Consider the following 22,560-nt stretch of genomic DNA (forward strand, 5'->3'; position numbering starts at 1 on the left):
GAAGTATTTTCTTCTAATTCTTTTTTTGTGCAATAAGATTGTACTGAAGAAACCCATTTTAAAATTTTATCTCGGGATCTAAAATTTATATAGTTACTATAGAATGTTTAAGAATTTGGAAAGGAATGTAGTAGGATATTTAATTTAGCAGTATTCGTTTTGTTAGTGCGTTTTATTTTTTTAATTTTTTTTCTTTCTTTTTTTTTTTTTTTTTGGCTGCGTTGGGTCTTCGTTGCGTGTGGGCTTTCTCTAGTTGCGGCGAGCAGGGGCTACTCTTCGTTGCTGTGTGCGGGCTTCTCATTGTGGTGGCTTCTCTTGTTGAGCAGCATGGGCTCTAGGTGTGTGGGCTTCAGTAGTTGTGGCTCGCAGGCTCAGTAGTTGTGGCGCAAGGGCTTAGTTGCTCCGCGGCATGTGGGATCTTCCCGTACCAGGGCTCGAACCCATGTCCCCTGCATTAGCAGGCAGATTCTTAACCACTGTGCCACCAGGGAAGCCCTGTTAGTGAATTTTAAAACTTAATAAATTGCTGTTAACGTTGCTTAATAAACAGTAAAAGGATGGGAGCGGGTTTTGTTGGTTTGTTTTTGGTTTGGGGGGGGGGTTTTTGGTGGTGGTGGTTGTTTTTAATTTCTTGAAGACCTGCATGATTTCAAACAGGACAGGAGGGTACTTTGTTTCATTTTAATGTATTTCTCCCTAATATTTTCTCTGCAGGATAACTTCAAACTAATGTGTACTAATGCTATGATTTACAACAAACCAGAGACCATTTATTATAAAGCTGCAAAGAAGCTATTGCACTCAGGGATGAAAATTCTTAGCCAGGTAAAGGAAATTCTTTGTCATAAATAATAATTGTTATAAAAATCTATATCCCTTTGTTTTTTGGTTATAATGATACAGATCCAATACAGTACTGGTTTTATTTTACAGGCAGATGATATTAAAAGTAGGAAATATTAAATGAAAAAAAATTTTAACATAGAAAAGAAAATTAAAGCAGGAAGATTCTCATTTGGAATTGATAGAAATAAATATTGGCAGTCACTTGTAATTATTTACTTAAGAGGCTCTTGAGTTGGTATTCACCAGATAGACTTACATTGGCTGTGAAACAAACATCAACATGAATTCCAGGACAGGATAGATTACATGAATTATGAGACCTTTCAGAAGGAAAGCTCTCTATTTCCCTTTGTAGGGATGGAATCTAATGTTCTGGTGAAGCACAGGAACTTCTTCGAGTAGAAAGAAACAAAATACACAAATGAACGATAATTTGGAATTGTCTCAAAGCCACCTCCCCACAGGAGCAGACTTTCCTTTGAAGAATAAGAACTGTTGCACATAGTAAGGCATTTGACATGGGAGAAACGTGTGCAGAGACGCAGACACATCATCATCATCAAGCTTCATGAGGGAGCTTAATCTGATAACTTATTCAAAACAGAGATACTGTAGATAGTGGCAGAAAGTGACGGGAGTCTCGTCTCAGAGCGATGGCTGATGAATGACCTTGAAGGGCAAATTGAGGTGATCATGTGCATCTGCTGGGAGAAGAGGAGAGCTCACAAGATAAATCACGTCTTTCGAGGTTTTACTCACAACTCTGCATCGATGGAAAATTAACTGAGACAAACCTGGCACCTTATCACAGCGGGAAGTCAGAAGACTGAGTTCTAGTTTTAGCTCTTTTCCACTAACTTTTGAACCTTGGCCCACCCTGGGCCCATTAACCACCCTGGGCCTCAGTGTTCTTATCTGTAGAGAAGAAGGTTTAATCTGAGATCTCAAAGATAATTGCTAGCATTAATGTGCTGATTTTAGAAAGAGCTAGAGTAAGGAGGAGATCAAGAAGAACAAGATGTGAGAGGGATTTTGCAAAGAGAAATGAGTGGGTATGAGGAGAAAGAAATCAGAATCAAGGGCTCGGGTTCAAATTCAAGGGAGTTAGAGAATAGTAGAAATGAGTCGTGTAGATGCACATGGTTTTCCAATTTTTATATCAAATGTGATCATTTGTATCACAGTTTTACATTTAAAGAATTGCCTTGGTGCGCAGATGTCTTAGTGTCTGTGTGCTTGGCTCTGAAAGATTCTTGTATCCACTTAACGGAGGAAAGAAAAACATTTGGATTGATGTTCATTCTTGCACTCCTAATATTTAGACAACATCAATTCCCACCCTTTCCTAGAGACTTGGGAAACTGTAATGTAAGCCAGTTACCCATCTTTGGCAAAATATGCAGAGGAAAGGAGAATATAAAATGTTTATCCCATTCTTTGCAGAAAAACTCAGAATCCAGAACCAAGCCATATTCCAGTTTTAAAAACCTGCAAATACTTGCTATTTTTGTATTTGAAGTAAAAGTGAAGTAAAAGTGAAGTGTTTAGTCACTCCAAAATATGTACATTGAATTTTCAGGATAAAGTTTAATTCGCAAACATAACATATCCAAGTAAAATTTTCAACTTTGATCTACCACTGTTTTCTCATCTTTAAATAATGTAGTTAATATAACATGTAAACGACTCCAGTATCTCTTGTATTTTATTGGGGATGGGATGGCTGGAAGCACAGGAAAGAAAACCTTTCTTTTCCACTTTCCCTTTTCTCTCTCTGTTGTCTTCCCTTTTTTCAGATCTCTTCCTGTTGAGGAGCCCTACGCATCTTGTGTTATAGCTTCCTGTTGACTGTTCTCTCCACGCTAGATGGGAGAGACCCTTACAGTAGTGATTTTTAAATGTTTAAATTTAGACCTTCTGAATTACTCTTTTAATAGCACATCTCCCAAGAGAGCCCAGTACACCCTTCCGTGAATGGTGTCTTTTCAAAGATAACTGTTTTTGAATTCAGTGTAAAGATTGTAGAGCAGTCATTCATCATTTTTTCAGTTACACACAAGTAGTGACTATTAGGTGACTATTAGATGTGTTATTTTTATAAAAAGTGGACATATGCAGAATAATTCTTTTGATCTCCCAAATACTAAATGCTGCATTATAGTATAAACAGTACTATTCATAGCATAGTGGCTTTGGATCAGACTAATCAAGGTTCAGGTCCTGGCTGTGTTATTGAGACTCTGTGTGATCTTACGCAGGCCATGTAACCTTTCTCAGCCTTTTTCCCATCACGTAAAATGGCATAACAGTAGTACTTACCTATAAAATTATACCTGCTATGTGAGTGAGCACTCAGTAGGTGTTAGCTGTTATTAATGGCAAAGAATCAAACCCTTTAGACATTTGTAAAATTGAGAATTAATAAACAGTATGCTGATTTGGAGACATTTTAGTTACCAAAAAAGAAAGACATTGCTTTCAAATTAAAATTAATTAAACTCAATTTTTTTCCATGACTTGTGTTGAAATTTAGAAAATTTCTCTAATTGAATTATTTTAATTTTATGCATATTATGTTTTTCTAAAAATCTGAAAACATTATTAAATGTAGGTTCTGCTTTATAAAACTCTAGAATGGAAATTAAATAGGTTACTGAGAACTTTGTGATCTAAGCCCATTCATTTAACCAGCATTTATTGAGTGCCTACTATGTGCCAACCTCCGTTTCAGGTGCTAGAAATAGATGAGTTAAGAAATGGCTTAAGTGACATGCACAAGGGGAAACACAAATGGCCAGTAAATGCACACAGAAAGAATCACTAGTATTTTTTAAGTGTGTATTAAAATAAAACCTGTTTTTAAAAATCAAATTAGTAATTTTTTTTTAATGGTACTAATCAGTTTGCCAGGAATTCAGAGAAAATTTCAAACACTGGTGAAACTTTCAAATACTATTAATTGTTACAGTTTTTCTAGAAAGCAGTTTGGTAGTACACATCAGAAGCCTTAAAAATACTCATTCCCTTTGACCTAGTATTTTTACTCCTAGGATTTATTCTAAAGAGATAGAGATTCCTGGAGACTTTTATTTATAATAGGAGAAACTTGGAAATAAGCTAAATGTCCAGTAAGGGTTGTTAATTAAACCATGAGGCGCACTGGGATGAAATACTATACAGTTGTTAAGAATATTTTATGATACAGAAGGGAGATACTTGCAGTTTATTAACTGAAAAAAAAAACTTTGCTTGTTACAAAATGTTCATTATAATTCCAATTTGCTAATATGTGTAATGCTTAGAAAAATACTAGAATGTTAAACCTGTTAACACTTTTCCTCTCTGAATAATAAATTAACAAGGTATTTATTTTCTCCTCTACCCATGTCTTTGTCTCCCATAAAATATATTGCTTAAATAGTTTTAAGATTATTTTAAAATTATAGTCCAGTAAAAATAGCAGGGTTCATTTCTTGAGGCTCTCAGTCTGTACTGCTAATACAGCAGAGTATGATGAGGAAAGTCCCCATCGTGAGAGACAAGAGGCCTGGTCTTGGTCACTGGTTCTGTGACTTTAGGTGAGTCATTTAGCATTTCTGGATTACACTGTTCTTATTTGAATGATCTCTGGTCCCTTCCAGTTCTAGTTTCTGTTATTCCACAGAAGTCTTCCCTGCTGTTGCTGTGCAGCCCTGAGGAGACTGCAGTCCATATTTTATCCAGTGACAACACTCAGAAATAAAACGCAGAATAAGTCACTGGGAACAAATCTGCCTCTTTAACATTTGTCCAGAAACCTCAAGTCCTTAACCACCATGAAAATTTCACAGCGTATCAATGCAGTGGAAAATTCAGCATGTTTCACAAAACAGAAACAATACTTCTTTGGTTAGAACATTATGCACTCTGAAAAAGAAACTATGCTAGCAGCCTTTTTATTCTCCTTGAGGCATGTTTTCACACAGAGAAAAATGCCAGAATCATCATTGATTATCCCAGGATACCAGAATGTAAGGGATCTTCACATGTTCACATGCTCTAGGTTTTAAATACCTGATAATTCTTAAATTTCAGAAGATAAAACCATTCTGTTAAATATAAAACTTTAACATTCTATTAAACTAAATTTTACTTTTTAAATTTAGTACTGCAAAGAATACTTAGTATTTATTCACACTCTCTCTTCTGTGAACTTTTTGATAATGCAGTAAAGTTATAGAGCATTCTCTTATGTTGGAAATTATCTGCATTGAAGGAATAGACTTTATTGTCCTGGTTCCTAAATATTCTACTCTGTTGGTATGATTACATTTAATTGTTTTTCTTCCCTAGTTAATAACAGGATAAGTGCAAACTCATGTGGGGGAAAAAATGCATTACTTTCAAAATGAATGACAAACATTCAATAAGAATATTCTTGAATATTTTTAGGAGAGAATTCAGAGCCTGAAGCAGAGCATAGACTTCATGGCAGACTTGCAAAAAAGTCGAAAGCAGAAAGATAGAACAGACACCTCGCAGAGTGGGGAGGACAGCGGCTGCTGGCCAAGAGAGAGGGAAGACTCTGGAGATACTGAGGCACAAGGCTTCAAGAGTCCCAATAAGGAAAATAAAAAGTAAAGAATCTTTGGAATATTAAGGTTAAGCTGTCTTTTTCACACCAGTATCGGGAGAAAATACTGATTGGGGGCCTGCCTTGGGTCCATGGTTGGTTGGGTTTTGTCCTGAAAGTCCATTTTGATGATTTGATACCCTTCTTCTCATGCAAAGCATTATATGGAATTGTCCAAACACAGTTCAGAAAATAGTTCTGAATGTCTATTCTGTATGAAAGTAGTTTTAAAACCAGTAAATTACCTTTAGGGACTCATAATTCTGTGAGTTTATTTTAGTAGAACTATTTGTTTAAGAAAAAAGTGTATTCATTATTTCATTCCACAAAGGAGTTGAGACCGTACTTAAGCCTAAGCACAGTTAAAGCTACCTTCTAAACAGATGGGCTATCACTGAGATGTGTGCATGTTTTCCACTCAGTGTCAGCTGGTAGGAGCAGTGATGAGCCACTGGTCCTACTGGGCAGCAGCTGGCATGGCCGGACGCTGTCGTGTATATCCTGCTCACACCACTGCCTACTCTGATGCCCTGCACCTCGCTGTCAACTCTGGGAGAAGGGTTTAGTTAGCAGTGTGCGATTTCTGCTGTCATAATGCAAAGAAAGTAAACTTGTGACAAGTTTTTGTTATATTTCTAAGATTTATACATTTTAAATGTACATTTATTTTAATTTTAAATATTGAACTTAATAAATACAAATTGTGTGCCCCTCCCCTTTTAAAACGTATTTGAGGTGGAGTTTCATTTTTGTGAATCTTCTAAGAAAAACGTTTAGAGCAAGTAACACTGGACACAAAAAGGGAGGGAACTAGCCAACTACTTGGTTTGCCTTACTGTTGGTGTGTTATTAGGGCCCCTTACCAGGTCATTAAGGAACAAAGTTTTAATTGGTGTCAGTAGCGCAAATTTCTCCACTTTAGTTGTATTCATATTTGGAATTACACTTTAATGTTTTCATCTTATCTTTTTTTTTTTTTTTACTTAGTACTAATGTGTGTTTTCAGGAAAGACAAAGATGTACTTGAAGATAAATTTAAAAGCAATAATGTAGAAAGAGAGCAGGAGCAGATTGACCGCATTGTTAAGGAATCTGGAGGAAAGCTGACCAGGCGGCTTGTTAATAGTCAGGTGATCAAGCTTTTCCTTTCGTTTCATTACCTACTGATTCGGGTTGTCTGAAACTTACAGTTTTTAAGCTGCTTGTGTCCTTTTAATCCATATCTGCCATAGAGTTCTTAAGGAGAACACTCACAAAAAAAAAAGTAATAATATACTTGGTTTGTAAAGTATATAGTATTATCCTCTGTTACTGGATAAAGGGATTTGGGTTTGTTTGTTTTTTTAAGTGATGTTAATGTGTTCTAAAGTTGGAAAATGAACCACAGACTTAAAGCTTACAAAGAAAACATTTATGTACTGGTCTTTTCAAGTCATATTGTATAGCACGTTGGTTCTAAAACCAAATGAATTAATACATGACTTTGGGCAAGTCACTCCCCTTCCCTGGCCTTCAGTATCCTTTTTTAATAGAGTGAACAGAACTCGGTGACCTTAAGGACCCACACAGCTCTTCAAAATTCTGAGATTTCTCTAACCTTCATTTCTTTAACCCATCAACACCTGTGTGCATGGAGACAGGTGTGAAAGTTGATATCTGAGTATAGTGATGATCGCTACCTGTAATATTAGCTTGACTAAACTAAGGTAAGGTTTTCTGATGAGCAGCATATGTACATATGGTATATAAAACTGTTCATGCCATTTGAATACTTTGGGTCATTGCAGTGTGAATTTGAAAGGAGGAAACCAGATGGAACAACAACATTGGGACTTCTCCATCCTGTGGATCCTGTTGTAGGAGGTAAGTTCACAGAATTAGACTGTGCATGAACTTTGAACTTGATGCTAATTTGGAAAAGAGCAGTAACCCGGGTTAACATTTTAAAGCAACAAGTCTGAGCATTGATAAACCTAACTGTATCATCATCCGTAAAGAACTTGGCTAGGCATGGTGTACTTCACGCCAACAGCTAGCCTAACTTTATTTCATCCCAAATAAGTACACTACAGATCAAGTTTTCTTTAAAATATTAAGTGCCTGGAATATCATACCCACCATTAACAAAGCCAAAATATTAGGCAGTCATTTCTAGCCCTGGTTTTAAGAGACTCTGGTATAAAGGCTCAGTTATTTCTTGAAGTATCTCAAAACCCTCAGACTATGGCATAATAAATTTAACTTGACTTTCTAATTTCAGGGAATAAAATGAATATATATGCCATGTAGTACCTTAATGGGAATGGAATAATATATAGTTAATGACATCTTTCACTGTGGTTGATAGAAAGTTTACAAAGGTTGGGGATCACTATTTTAGAAACTCAAGTCATACTTATATTTTCTCAAATGATATTTTAATGGAAGTAGTATAGGGAATATTTTAAACCTTGATGTAAGAATGGGAAATTTATGTCATTCATCTGAGGGGGGAAAATCATGTGATAAGCATGAGAATATTTTATAAATATCTGTTTTCATACTACCATTAGGAGAGAGTTAATTGGAGATACAAAAATGAATAAAGACAAAATTCCTGCACTTCAGGAAATAGTCTCCATTATTTATTGTTTGCCATGAGCAAGACACTGTCTTAGGAGCTTGAGGTGGAGCTAGGTGTAAAAAGGGAGCAACACAAGAAGAGACAAGTCCCCCTTACGTTCTGTGGAGTGGGGAAAGGAGGACACAAACAAAAAGAATCATGTAAAGAGATGGCAACTTGTCCACCATGAATCAGTACATCAGAGGAACAGAGCGGCAGAGTAGTAACAGGAGATATGTGTCTCGTGTCTGGGGGTCAGAGAGGGCTTCCTTAAGAGATGTTTAGGTTGATCCCAAAATGGTGGGTAAGGGATTGGGGAATAACAGGTAAAAACAACACCTTGAAGCAAGAGAAGAGCTTGATGCATTTGACGCAAGCCTGTCAGTGTTCTCTTTGAGCATTGCATTCCACTCTTGAAATGCTGAAGGAGAACATTAATAGGCTTCTTACTTAGAAGAAAAGGAACTGGTGCTATGTTTTCAGAACAAAACTCATTTTTTACTTTTATATGAACTTTTCATACGAACTTTTTAGGGTCTTGGGTCAAAGAAAATGCCACAGGGGAGAAAAATAAAAAAGAAAATGCCACAGGATTGAGAGCATTGCTCTCTGTAGTATAGCCGTGATGAAAATGTGGTGACGCAGCTAAGTTGATTTAGGTCACACCTTAAGATCTGCCCCTTTCTTTGTACTTGGGGTCTGGTCTCTGCTCTTGGTCTGGTTTTCTGGATTTCCTGCTTCTGTAGGCATTATCAAATGTGGCCAGCGCTGACCTGACTCCTCACACACACAGCAGCTCCGCCAGGAGGCCAGTTTACTGGTTTAAGGCAGAAGATGTCCCTGTCTCAGCTCCATCCTCCTGGTTGGAGGCACTAGTACCAATTAGGACACCAAATTCCAGAAGATCTGATTTAGGTGTTTGAAGTTTCTCACAAGTGCGTTTATTTTATCACACTGATCACATGTGGCAGTAGACTCTATTCCAGGGTGGTCATGCTACAAAAATCGTCTTGTCTCTTCTTCAAGAGAAAATGTCCTTTCTGTTGGAATTTGTTAGAGACCACGTTTTCTCCTGATACCATCCTTCTCATTTCTTATGCTTATATCACAGATTTCTAGCATCATTACAGGGGTTCGTTCCTGGTTTACAGACATCACATCTTTAAAGACTATTCTTCCCTGCAGTGCAAGTCTGCCTCAGATTAATTCAGATTAACTTATCCTGAATATATTATGAGTTCTTGTCTTTAATCATGTATTTTCCCTTAGTCTTTTACTTGACCTTTTCTACTGGTTTACTTGCATCATCTTAACATTAAAAGATCTGACCTTCAGGACTTCCCTGGCTGTCCAGTGGTTAAGACTCCACACTCCCAATGCAGAGGGCACAGGTTTGATCCCTGGTGGGGGAACTAAGATCCCACATGCTGCGGGGTGCGGCCAAAAGAAAAATTTTTTAAAAGTCCATGTTTAAAAAACTTTAAACATGTTTTTTAAAGTGAAGTGCAACATGATTATAAAGAATTCCAGGATGCAGTAGAGTATAATGAAAAGGACCAGATTTTGGTCCGCGTACGTTCCTGCCTTTCTAAGCTCAGATTTTCTTATGTTAAAAATGGGTAGAGCAAGGGCTGCCCAGAGTCACGTGAATGGCATGAAGCAGTGTGCGCACAGACGCTGAGTGAGAGCGCCATCTGGATCACTGCCACATGAGCTGCCTCCACCGTGCTCACTCTTATGTTTTAGAACCAGGCTACTGCCCTGTGAGACTGGGAATGACGACTGGAAGACTTCAGTCTGGAGTGAATACTTTGCAGGGGTTCAAAGAAGATAAAAGGAACAAGGTAACTCCAGGTAAGGCTCCCACATGGTAGTCAAGTTTTTTCTCTTCTCTCTTTCTCAAGGAGCTGAGGAAAAGAAGCACTCTCTTTATGGTATTTTTGCAACATTAATTAGCTATTTTATTAAGAAACTGAAAAATCAGTATTTTTTTTTTCTAAATTTATTTATTTTTGGCTGCGTTGGGTCTTTGTTGCTGTGCGTGGGCTTTCTCTAGTTGTAGCGAGCGGGGGCTACTCTTCGTTGTGGTGCTGGGCTTCTCATTGCGGTGGCTTCTTGTTGCGGAGCACGGGCTCTAGGCGTGCAGGCTTCAGTAGTTGTGGCATGTGGGCTCAGTAGTTGTGGCTTGCGGGCTCTAGAGCACAGGCTCAGTAGTTCTGGCGCGCAGGCTTAGTTGCTCCGCAGCATGTGAGATCTTCCCGGACCAGGGCTCAAACCCGTGTCCCCTGCATTGGCAGGTGGATTCTTAACCACTGTGCCACCAGGGAAGCCCCTGAAAAAATCAGTGTTAGTATTCAAAATGAGTTTTGTTATTTCTTTTTTTTCCTCTCTGCTTTGTGGGCAAAGATTCACCTGAGTTGTCTTCACAAATACATGTTTGGAGAAAATGTTTACCCTAAATTTGTATGCCAGTCAATGAAGTAGCAAAGTTAGAAGGGAATAATCTTTAATAAACAAAAAAATAGATTGACATACAAGTTAAAGAATGGTATTGTGGTTTTGTGTGTGTGTGTGTGTGTTTTTATCAACAGTGTTATACTTGAATTATGGACCCTACAGTTCTTATGCACCACACTATGACTCCACATTTGCAAACATCAGCAAGGACGATTCTGATTTAATCTATTCAACCTATGGGGAAGACTCTGACCTCCCGAGTGATTTCAGGTGAGTCACCAGTTCGTCAGTATTCTGAGTGTTACATTGTCCTAAAATACTGATATACGTAAGTGATCTATTGATAGACTTACAGAGTTATTCAATTGGTAGAAAATGTGTTCAGTAATTTTTTTAATTGACAGTAATTAAATAGACCCTTAGTTATCATCGTTCTTTAATAGAGACCATATATTTTAAAGAAAGAATGTATCTCCCTAATATTTTCTGATGTTGGCATCTGTAGTATTTTAATTCTTACAAAAATATCTTCTTAAAGATGCTTACTAAAATTCAGGAGCTTGTTGCTTCAAAATGTTGACGTGCCACGTGCTTTACTGTAACAGTTTTGTGTGTCAGTGAGTTGTTCCAAATTTGATCAGTTTGGGAAGCCACAACCCATTTTCCCCAAGATCAGAGGTAGGACATGATTCGATTCCTAACGCAACCCACATCCAAGCCTGTTTGACCTGTCATGTACCAGTAGACCATTGCAGTTACACTCAACTATCCCTTAGTGTTTCTGTGGGAAGATAACTTTGTGTTCTTATTTAGGATGTTGGGTACTTTGCATCCCATCAACATAATGAAATGTCCTGATTTACTGGGATTCTGGCTTGGGGTGGGACACTGAGCTTGGGTTATTCCTCCTGGGCCCTGGCACTTTGTTAACTTCGTCATATGTAAGAATTTAACCCAATAGATTAACCAGTCTCCTGGTGTTCTGACAAAGGGGGGATTGTTCACTTCTATATATGTATGGTGGTAGTGGCGGCAGTGTTTTTATAAGGCAGGGGTCCTTAGTCAGTGACTGTGGTTTAAGATCAAGCCATTTGTATATCCTTTAGACCTCTTCTCACCAGCTTGAATAAATTCTTTCTGGATTATTCATCCATGCATTCCACATACAGGCATTGCAGGTGCCTTATTTTCCAGGCATTCGTCTAGATACTGGGGATTCCCCTGGGAAACAATGCTGACAGAGACCCATGCCCTCCTGTCAGGTGGTAACAGGTGTTTTGAAGAAAAGTAAAGAAGTAAAGGAAGATAGTGCTAGGATTGGGAGAGGGGTGCTGTTTTAAATAGGGTAGTCAAGGAAGGCTTTGCTAAGTGAACATTGAGCAAAACTGAAGGCAGTAAAGAAGCAAGCGTTGCTGCCATCTGAAAGAAGAACATTCCAGCCAGTGGAATAGCTGTGCGAAAGCCCTGAGGTGGGAACCTGCCTGACACATTTAGAGACCAAGAAGGGCAGTAAGGGACAGGAAGAGTAGGGGAAATAACTGGTGGGAGTAGATCTTTGTAAGGACTTGGCATTTTATTCTAAGTGAGATGGGAAAATATTGGTGGCTTTTGAGCAGAGTAGTGACCAAGTCTGGCTTATAATTTTAAAAGGAGCACTATGGCTGCTCTGTGGAAAACAGATTGCAGGGGGGCAAGGGAAGAAACAGAGGAACAGCTGTCATAATCCAGATGAGAACTGGACCGTGGGAGTGGTGGCTGAGGTGCTGAGAAGGGATCAGTAGTCAGCCAGTAGGATTTCTTGACTCACTGAAGTGGGGTGTGAGAGAACAAAGTCAAGGAGGACTCCAGGGTTTTGGACCAAGCCTAAAAGGATGACATTGCTCTTTACTGAGAAGGGGAAGATTTTAGGACTACTTCGGGAGGAAGATCCAGCAACTCAATTTTGGACATTTTGAGCCTATTAAACCTCCAAATGGAGCTGTCCAGAGTGTGGTCCAAACTGGAGGTGTGACTTTTAGAGTCTTTTAGTATACGTGAGAGTCCTGAGATGAATACGATCACCTTAGGGAAGAAGTGAAGGGGAGAAGCAAAGAATTCCACAGGCTGAGCCCTGATCCCCTCCATCACTGAGGTCTTGTTTCTCTTTGAAGTTTTCCCCAGGAGCATTTCCTTTTCATGGTGTTCTTGGTATTGTTTAATTCTCTTGTGATGATAACTTGATCACTGGTAAATATGTAAATACAGTGTTGTGTCCAGATGGAAAGTTTCACATCATGGGGTATAAATTAAGGGCATCTAATGAAACAGTTGGCTATGATAGGAAGATTACGCCAGTGGAGATGATTTGTATGAAAGTGACTTTCCCAACACACTCTCTTTCAGCATCCATGAGTTTTTGGCCACATGCCAAGATTATCCATATGTTATGGCAGATAGTTTACTGGATGTTTTAACAAAAGGAGGACATTCTAGAACCCTGCAGGAGTTGGAGATGGTAAGAATGCTGCTAAAGAAACAGTGATTTATCATTGGCCCTCAGGTGTTAGTCATCAGTGTTATGAAACCATGGGATTTACCAGTGTGACAGCTGAACTCCATTCCGCTGAAAAGACAGCCCAGCCCGGGTGGAGACCATGGGTGGAGGACAATGAACGGAAACGCGTAACTCGGCTACCAGGGTCTGTGAGGGCCAGAGGGTTGTCTTTATCTCCTCCTCTTGGAAACGTAGGAATCAAAAACGGGGTTATAACTCAGAAGTCAGCTCGTGTTCTGTGCCCCAACAAAAAAGGACGTCTTGCTCACTGGCTTGACATTAAGTTGACTAAAATGATAGGGAATGTCCTTTTCCTTATTACATAGTAATAATACAGTGGTGGAGCCTCAAGTAAAAAAGTAACAAGCTTCCTCATTGCTGCATCGTATTAACACTTGTAAACTAGCTCCAGTTCAGTTGGACATAGTTCATAATCTGCGATAATTCAGAGACTTGGCTCAAAGATTAAAACCAGAAAGTGTTCCTTCAGTGTAGAGGAGAGTTGGTCTCCAGAATGTCCTTGTCACCATAGTTAGAGGAACCCTGTATCTCCTGGGGGTCATAACTCTTCCTGGTGGCTGTGACTGTAGTTGCCTTGTCCTCTGCCCTCGCTGTACCTGTGGCTGCTGGTCCTTGGGTGACCTGTCAGCAAAGCTGAGTCAGCGCCTGAAGTTCAGTGAGAACTGCTGTACAGTCTTATATCTTAGCACATAAACTGCATTCACATGACCTAAAAAACATTCAGCTTTACATCAATTCAAAAATATTTTTACTATACCCTTCCCAGCAGTTAACCTGAATTAATTAAAAGTCTTGAACTAAAATTGCATGTCTTTCATTTTGTTGATATGGCAGTATATTTCAAATTTAAAGTTCCTCTGCCCTTTGATCCAGCAGTTCCTCTTAGAATTTATACTAGCAAATTAAGATAGAAGTTATATATAAGCAATACAGTGTTTATAATTTTTTAAAACTGGGAATCAGTTAAATCACAGTATAACCTTTCAAGAAAAGATAACAGATCGTGATTGATTTTTTTTGCATGATACATGTATTGTTCATATATGCAGTATCTCTGAAGACTAGGATTATGGGAAGTTTTCATGTTCTCTGTAGCATTTGAATATTTTACATTCTCTGCTGTCTGCAAGTGTTGCCTCTTTTTATGCAGAATACACCCTGGAGTACTCCTATCTTCTCTTTGTGAGAGATTTCAACCACCTATTGCTGAAAATAAGGCTCCATTTATTTAGGTCCTTGTATGCTATTTACCAAGTATCTTCTTAAACATGTATGTTGCTTCTTGATTGGTCATAGAACTGTCAGTCTTAAAGTCACCAGTAATATGTACTCTGGGCTCACAAAATACTCTCAAAATGCTAGTAATTATATCTAATTCATTTTTGGTTTAAAAAATTATATTTTGATAATACATATTCCTTTTATCTTGCCGTGAAACTTTTGATGTTTTTCTATTTTCCTTGATATTTGCCTTTTTATATGTCTTTTAATAAAGTGTTTTTCTTTATCCTTATAGTCATCTCCTGAAGATGAAGGTCAAACTAGGATGCTTGACACAGCAAAAGAAATGGAGGTGATTATATTTTTTACTCTTTATAAGAAATATTTAAATGGCGAATAAGCTAAAAAGCCTAAATGATAAAGCTTTTATTTTAAAAGAAAAATATTTATCGAGTGTCTCCTGAGATCGAAGAACTTTTTTTACCTGTGGGGAATGTAGTAGCAGCGAGTGCAGTAGATAAGCACGCACATAAACAAGGGAGCCAAAGCCAGTTACCGTACAGAGTAAATGTACATGTTGTGGGAACGCAGGTTGGGGAAACCAGCTGCTTTGGACAGCTGAGGAGATCCTCACAGAGGGACTTCCGGATGAACTGGGTCTAGAAGGATGAACAGGGTTCCTGCAGCACAGGGCCAGGTGTGTGAAGTGGGTAGAACTTCATGTGTAATGACCTGAATAGATCTGAGCAGGCAAGGCACATGTGCAGAGCACCCAGAAAGTGAGTGACCACAGGGTACCTGGAGAGAGGAGGAAAGGTATTGAGGACCAAATGATGACGAGTCATATATGCAGTGCTTAAGAAGTTGAGATTTTAGAAGTTAGACTGCTGTGATCAAATGTGGAGGCGAGAGAGGGGCTGGAGGGAGGGGACCAGTGAAAAGCTATGGGACTTAACGCTAGTTAATTTTTTGCTTAGATAACAATACAATGGAAGAGGATGAAGATGTACAATAAAGAGAAATACAGTAGAACTAAAATTGACAGGACCTGCACGAGGTAGATATTAGTGTTGTTAGCTCATATTCGACATACAGGAAAAGGAGCACACCTTTGGCAGGGAAAGAAATTTCACTTGGTTTCGGGGCTGGTGAGTGTGATTTGAGACATCAGTGGAGGTGTGGATCTGGAAGTCATTGGTGTCAAGGTAGAATTACTGTAGGTATTAGGTGACTGAGATTGTCCAGGCAGAACACGTAGCCTGGGAAAAGGCCAAAGAACAGAACCTTGAAGAGACCAGTAGTTAAGGTGGGAAAACCATGGAAGACTAATGCAGGAAAGAGTCCAGCAGTGTCAGATGCTGCACAGAAGCCCAGTAAGAGGAGACCAGCAGGTGTCATTTGTAACCTTAATCAGAGTAATTTCAGTAAAATGGTGGGGACAAGATAAAGGTACCGTGAGTTAAATGACTGGAGGAAAACTGGGACATTGAAGATCAGAGAGATGTAAGCTCTTTGAAGGGAAAGAAAACTTGAAGATGTGAGATCAAGTAAAGACAGGTGCAAATGTAGATGGTAGTGTAGATGGTACTGACAAAATCCTGTCATTTTCCAAGAAAGAGGAGCCAAGCAAGGTCATGTACTTGGTGAGCAGGCAAGAATGAAAGAAAACTTCAGAATGGGAAAGAAAGCTGGGTAAGAAGTTTGTTGAATAGAGAAGTAAGGGCCCAGCTGAAATGGCAAACCATAAGTATCAATATGTACCGATACGGTTTTCTCCGCCACACACTTTTAGCCCGTATGTCGGTAGAGAAATAGGATGTTCAGACTGTCCGAGCTGAGAGTGCAATACCAAAGTATAAAAGGAACCATTAACTTTTGTTTACTCATTGTCAGGATTGATCTGTTCCTAAAAAGCAGTGTTGGGGTTATGGAAAACTCCGAGTCTTGTGATTCCAAAAATAAAACTCCACCCTTTTTAGGATTTTGTTTCTCCCGTGCAATACTACAGCCTGGCTTTGGGGCCTGGAGGAGACCCAGGAAGTATCTTATTATGTTCAAGATCTGCCACAGCGGAGTGCAAGTGTATAGACTGAAACACTGCCTGTGAACCTCAGAAACTCAGCCTTGTCACAGTCACCAAAAGCGCTTCACAGTGTCGGCAGTAACAAGGCTTATCTTTAGAGTGGTGATGAGACAAGTGATGCAGATTGTGTAAGACACACCATTCCATTACCAAGAAGTGTGATTTATGGACACTTTTACCAAGATTTGGGAGTGGCATTTTAAAGGTTTTTATAGGCATCAGAATTATAACTCTATAGCTTGGCTTACAAACACAAGCCATCTTCTTAATTTCTCATTCTAGCACTGTCAGGGCTTAGCAAGCTCAATTAATCTTTTTTTTTAAAGCAGATTACAGAAATCGAACCAACAGGGCATTTAGACTCCAATAATCAAGACAGGCTTACAGCACTGAAAGCAGTAGCAAACTTTGGAGCTCCAGTTGAAGTTTTTGACTCGGAAGGTAAGTGTCTCCAGAGGGTTTGAAGGAAATACTTCATGACACAGGCAGTCAAGATTTAATGTCACAGTAGCACAGATTAACATAGCCATTCACTACAGGAACATCTTGACTGGCCATGCTTCAGTGGAATAGTAAAGCATGTCTGTGGTGTTGATTTCATTTGAGGGGGATTACTCCTTTGAGGAGAGAAGACTAACCAATAAATAGCAAAACCCCAGAGCATAGTACTCAGTTTATTGCACAAGATCAAATACAAGTATGTCCACGTTGTCCTTAGTAAGTTATTTTTCTTACCACACAGAAGCTGAAGTGTTCCAGAGGAAACTTGATGAGACCACCAAACTGCTCAGAGAGCTCCAGGAAGCCCAGAATGAGCGTTTGAGCACCAGACCCCCTCCCAACATGATCTGTCTCTTGGGTCCCTCATACAGAGAAATGCATCTTGGTATGTTGTACCTCTGGTAGGAGAATAAGGGTGCTTAAAGGGAAAATTTCTGAGTAGTGATACCACAATAAAGTAACACTGAAGTGAATACCATGGACAGTTTATTTTTTGCCACTTATATATTTATTGGGCTTTTGTTTTGTTTTTTTTAAGTTATCTAAAGGAACCACATTTCAGTACCTTGAACTGTCTTTATGTTGATTTTTCTTTCCAGCTGAACAAGTGACCAATAACCTTAAAGAACTTGCACAGCAAGTAACTCCGGGTGATATTGTAAGCATGTATGGAGTCCGAAAAGCAATGGGGATTTCCATCCCCTCCCCGGTGGTTGAAAACACCTTTGTAGATTTAACAGAAGGTACGTGCCCTGTGTCTCCGGGAGAGTGGAGGGCTAAGTGTGAGTAAAAGTAAACATTGGTCTTCCCCCTCCAAGTAACATCTGAAAGGTTTTGTCTCTGCTGTTAACATATAAACTATTTAGTTTTCTTTCCATCTTGTCTAAGGAATAAAGATTTCACACATTTGCCAAAAAAAAAAGCCACAGTGATGCACCTAGTCTGTAACCTGGAACATAGTAAAGAAGGGCTGTCAACAGTCACCCTTTTTTTACCTTCACATACCTTTTCTAATTAAAAGGAAAAAAGTACTGAATGAAGGGGGTTTTTTTCTTCCAGATTTTGAAGAACCTAAAAAGACTGATGTTACTGAGTGTGGACCTGATGGGATTTGAAGCTAACTGGTATTTGATTATATATTATGTATATATTTTTTTCATTCTTAACTTGGAAATGCTTTTTCAGAAGATATTAAATATTTGTAAATTGTGTTTTTAATTAAACTTTGGAGCAATTAATTTTAATGTTCCAGAGATTGGACTTCTATTAGGTAATAAAGCTGAACCTGGGACTGTGAGCTGTATTGTGCATATCAGCTAAGTCACCCCTTCACCTTTCCCTGGGGCTAAATCTGAGGATGAAATGACAGAGAAAAGCTCAGAAAATAAAGCAGCCTTTTTATGACCATCCATTGAAAGAAGTTCCCCAGATAACTGAAAGCCCTCATTTTGCCACATTGCCGTACTTCTCATTAAGGAAATTATAACCAAATGGTTCCTGACTTACCAGATTTCACCTTGATGATTTATTCAAAAAGTGGCCTTGTGAACAATGAATGATTTTGACCTGTTGCCATACTGAGCAGAAAGTGGGTGGGAGTGGACCTGGGCAAAGTTCTTGCAGAGCAGTGATAGTGCTGCTTCCTTATGTTTCACAGGCAGGACCATGACTGAGGAACTCTTCTTTAAAATCCCCATCCAATGAGATTTTCCATTGTTATGCCATGAAAACAAATACACTTAAAATAACTTTAGAATTTACTAGTGTGTCCCCTGTATACCTGTTGGGAATGATGTCCTTATGTAGAAGGATTAGGGGCTTCCCACCACCACAAAAACAAAACAAAACAAACAGACCATAGCAGGAGTTTCATAGCACTAACTTGTCTAGTGTTCCTTTTTGGTTTGTTTTTGCCATTTGTCAGAGGGTTATTTGGAACTACAGTAAAAGGATAAGCCAAATAAGATAACAAACTAAATCATCCATGAATACGTAAGGAAATCACCAAGCTTAAAGGAAAGTTTACGTTTCTGTTTACTGTTTCTCACAGGTTACCTATGCCTCTGCCATACGCCCTAAACTAATACTCATCTACTTTTACCTGAAATGCAAAGGTCAAGTGCCCGAGCAGTCTGATTACTTAAGTAGGAGACGATGATGTGGTCCTCTTCTATAACCAGGCACTAGACTGTAGCCTAGTTCAGTGAACAAATTAAGCTTAAGACCCTACTCAGACTGCATGGAGCCCTTCTATAAAACATCCAGGCAGGAGGCTATTTTATTATTTTCTTGACTTTGAAAACTAACACTTAACAAGTAGGGTGAAGGAAAATTGAATCTCTCAAGAGAGTTAAGATGACCTAATCTTTCAAAAACATACTTGAAATCATATGCCAAGAGAATTAAAGAATCAGTTCAAATATGTATTTATCAAGTCTTTTTAGAGTTTGTCTCTCAAACATAATTCAGGCAGTAACCGACTCAAACTTTAGATCTACTTAGCTAATAAGGTAAGTTCCCGAAGACCAAGAAAACATTTAAATTCAGAACACCTTAGGAATCAGGCTCCCTAACTTCAGACTATACTACAAAGCTACAGTAATCAAGACAGTATGGTACTGCCACAAAAACAGAAATATAGATCAGTGGAACAGCTTAGAAAGCCCAGAGATAAACCCATGCACATATGGTCACCTTATCTTTGATAAAGGAGGGAAGAACATACAGTGGAGAAAAGAGCCTCTTCAATAAGTGGTGCTGGGAAAACTGGACAGGTACATGTAAAAGTATGAATTTAGAACACTCCCTAACACCATACACAAAAATAAGCTCAAAATGGATTAAAGACCTAAATGTAAGGCCAGAAACTATCAAACTCTTAGAGGAAAACATAGGCAGAACACTCTATGACATAAACCACAGCAAGATCCTTTTGACCCACCTCCTAGAGAAATGGAAATAAAAACAAAAATAAACAAATGGGACCTAATGAAACTTCAAAGCTTTTGCACAGCAAAGGAAACCATAAACAAGACCAAAAGACAGCCCTCACAATGGGGGAAAATATTTGCAAATGAAGCAACTGACAAAGGATTAATCTCCAAAATTTACAAGCAGCTCATGCAGCTCAATAACAAAAAAAAAACAACCCAATCCAAAAATGGGCAGAAGACCTAGACATTTCTCCAAAGAAGATACACAGATTGCCAACAAACACATGAAAGAATGCTCAACATCATTAATAATTAGAGAAATGCAAATCAAAACTACAATGAGATACCATCACACTGGTCAGAATGGCCATCAAAAAATCTAGAAACAAACAGTAAATGCTGGAGAGGGTGTGGAGAAAAGGCAACACTCTGGCACTGCTGGTGGGAATGTAAATTGATACATCCACTATGGAGAACAGTATGGAGGGTCCTTAAAAAACTAAGAATTACCATACGACACAGCAATCCCACTACTGGGCATATACCCTGAGAAAACCATAATTCAAAAAGAGTCATGTACCAAAATGTTCATTGCAGCTCTATTTACAATAGCCAGGACATGGAAGCAACCTAAGTGTCCATCATCAGATGAATGGATAAAGAAGATGTGGCACATATATACAATGAAATACTAGCCATAAAAAGAAACGAAATTGAGTTATTTGTAGTGAGGTGGATGGACCTAGAGTCTCATACACAGTGAAGTAAGTCAGAAAAACAAATACCATATGCTAACACATGTATATGGAATCGGAGGAAAAAAGGTCATGAAGACCCTAGGGGTAAGACGGGAATAAAGACACAGACCTACTAGAGAATGGACTTGAGGATATGGGGAGGAGGAAGGGTGAGCTGGGACAAAGTGAGAGAGTGGCATGGACATAAATACACTACCAAACGTAAGGTAGATAGCTAGTGGGAAGCAGCCACATAGCACAGGGAGATCAGCTCCGTGTTTTGTGACCACCTAGAGGGGTGGGATAGGGAGGGGGGGGGGGGAGGGAGACCCAAGAGGGAAGAGATATGGGAACATACGTATAACTGATTCACTTTGTTATAAAGCAGAAACTAACACACCATTGTAAAGCAATTATACTCCAATAAAGATGTTAAAAAAAAAAACGAAAAAAAAACCTTAGGACATCAGGTTTTCCAAATTGCTAATTTAATCTATGAAAAGCTAAACAAAGGGGAAACACTGGTGCTTTATAAAAGTGAAATTATAACATTTTGAAACAAATGTTACAGGTCTATAAATATTCAGTATATAGAATAACCCCTAGTCATTTGCATGTACTTTCTCAAAGCATATTTCTGTACATATACACAATGTATACAGTGGTTAATGATCTTGTCTGTTAGGAAATGTTCTTAATAAGTAAACCAGAAAACTTCAGGTGTGATTTTCACTGTATCAGTGAGGCCACCTCAGTAGAAATCTGAAGCAGGTCCCTGACCCATAGAGAGAAGGTCAGTGTTAGGAAAGATACTTGTCATAAAGCAAAATGACACCTGTGAAGAAATGACTTGGTAATTGGAAAACAAATTTTTGAAAAATAAGTGATTTTTATGGTCAGTTATACACTATGATCTGACCATCAAAAACTCAAAACTTAGGGACTTCTCTGGTGGCGCAGTGGTTAAGAGTCCGCCTGCCGATGCAGGGGACGCAGGTTCGTGCCCCAGTCTGGGAGGATCCCACATGCCGCGGAGCGGCTGGGCCCGTGAGCCATGGCCGCTGAGCCTGCGCGTCTGGAGACTGTGCTTCGCAACGGGAATGGCCACAACAGTGAGAGGCCCGCGTACCGCAAAAACAAAACAAAACAAAAAACCTCAAAACAATATTCTTATCTGAGTACAGTGAAAGAAAAATACACAAATGGTAACCAATTATTTTTTAAAACTCCCAACTGGGATTTCTTTGCCAGAGGAAGAAAGTAATTTGCATATTGCAAGAGCAGAAGTATGCCCACCTCAGAGAGGCCCAGCACACTGATGTGTGTCTACACCATATCCATGACAGAACCTTCCTGACTTCCCAGGAGAGCCCTATTGAGCAGCCCTGGTCACTCCTGATTTTAAGGGTATAGATTTCAGCATAGTACTTAGATGAAGAACTGGTGTGTGTAAAAGGCAATTTAAGTACGGCTTATTTCCCTTACCAGCGTTTTCACAATGAAATTCCTTTAGGCCAGCAAGTTCTTGTGATTGATTCCTACCTATTCCAGTTTCATGCAGAGCATCAGAGCTGCCACTAGCCCACCCAGCCCCCAACAAGACACAGCACCAGCAGGCAGCAGCTTCGGCTTCAGTCCCCTCCCTGCCCGTGGCTGGGGTGCCAGCGCACCCCACAGCCCTCCGTCCCAGGCAGACCTGGCTGCTTAGTCCCCTGTCTGCAACGCTGTGTAATCTTTTGAAGCCTCACGTATGCAAGATTGTCTGTATAATTTCAGGGGAGTTCATGGATGACTTCTGGCTAAGAATTCCTGCTAGATAGTGAAATCCAGCTGTATTTATCAGAAACCCCAGGGATACTGTGGTTATGAGGCAATGACGTCAGTTCAGAAAAAGGAACGGGCAGTTTGGTTATTATTATTTCTCACCTTGAAACAACATAGGTAGACTTCTTTCCATTCTTTTAGCGCTAAAGTGCTGTAAGACACCACCTCACAGACCTGGCGTTTTCCCTTG

At 39.2% G+C, this 22,560-nt stretch overlaps 1 protein-coding gene across 4 annotated transcripts in view; it reads left to right on the forward strand.

The window, feature by feature from the left end:
- BRD7 (bromodomain containing 7) overlaps nucleotides 1-18,167 on the forward strand; it is a 38,276-nt gene extending 20,109 nt beyond the window's left edge. For 2 of the 4 annotated variants that reach the window (XM_082862301.1, XM_082862303.1), the window contains 12 exons: nucleotides 715-825; nucleotides 5,278-5,462; nucleotides 6,465-6,588; nucleotides 7,246-7,321; nucleotides 9,807-9,914; nucleotides 10,652-10,787; nucleotides 12,900-13,011; nucleotides 14,588-14,644; nucleotides 16,702-16,816; nucleotides 17,118-17,261; nucleotides 17,476-17,619; nucleotides 17,936-18,167. In XM_082862301.1, the coding sequence (XP_082718427.1) occupies nucleotides 715-825; nucleotides 5,278-5,462; nucleotides 6,465-6,588; nucleotides 7,246-7,321; nucleotides 9,807-9,914; nucleotides 10,652-10,787; nucleotides 12,900-13,011; nucleotides 14,588-14,644; nucleotides 16,702-16,816; nucleotides 17,118-17,261; nucleotides 17,476-17,619; nucleotides 17,936-17,991 (1,368 nt within the window). In that variant the 3' untranslated portion in view covers nucleotides 17,992-18,167. The remainder of the gene's footprint in view (nucleotides 1-714; nucleotides 826-5,277; nucleotides 5,463-6,464; nucleotides 6,589-7,245; nucleotides 7,322-9,806; nucleotides 9,915-10,651; nucleotides 10,788-12,899; nucleotides 13,012-14,587; nucleotides 14,645-16,701; nucleotides 16,817-17,117; nucleotides 17,262-17,475; nucleotides 17,620-17,935) is intronic. The other 2 variants (XM_082862302.1, XM_082862304.1) reach the window with 1 other exon arrangement.
- Nucleotides 18,168-22,560: the final 4,393 nt, after the last annotated feature.

The sequence above is a fragment of the Leucopleurus acutus genome (assembly GCF_964270905.1).
Source record: "Leucopleurus acutus genome assembly, chromosome: 20".
In the NCBI taxonomy this organism is placed as follows: domain Eukaryota; kingdom Metazoa; phylum Chordata; class Mammalia; order Artiodactyla; family Delphinidae; genus Leucopleurus; species Leucopleurus acutus.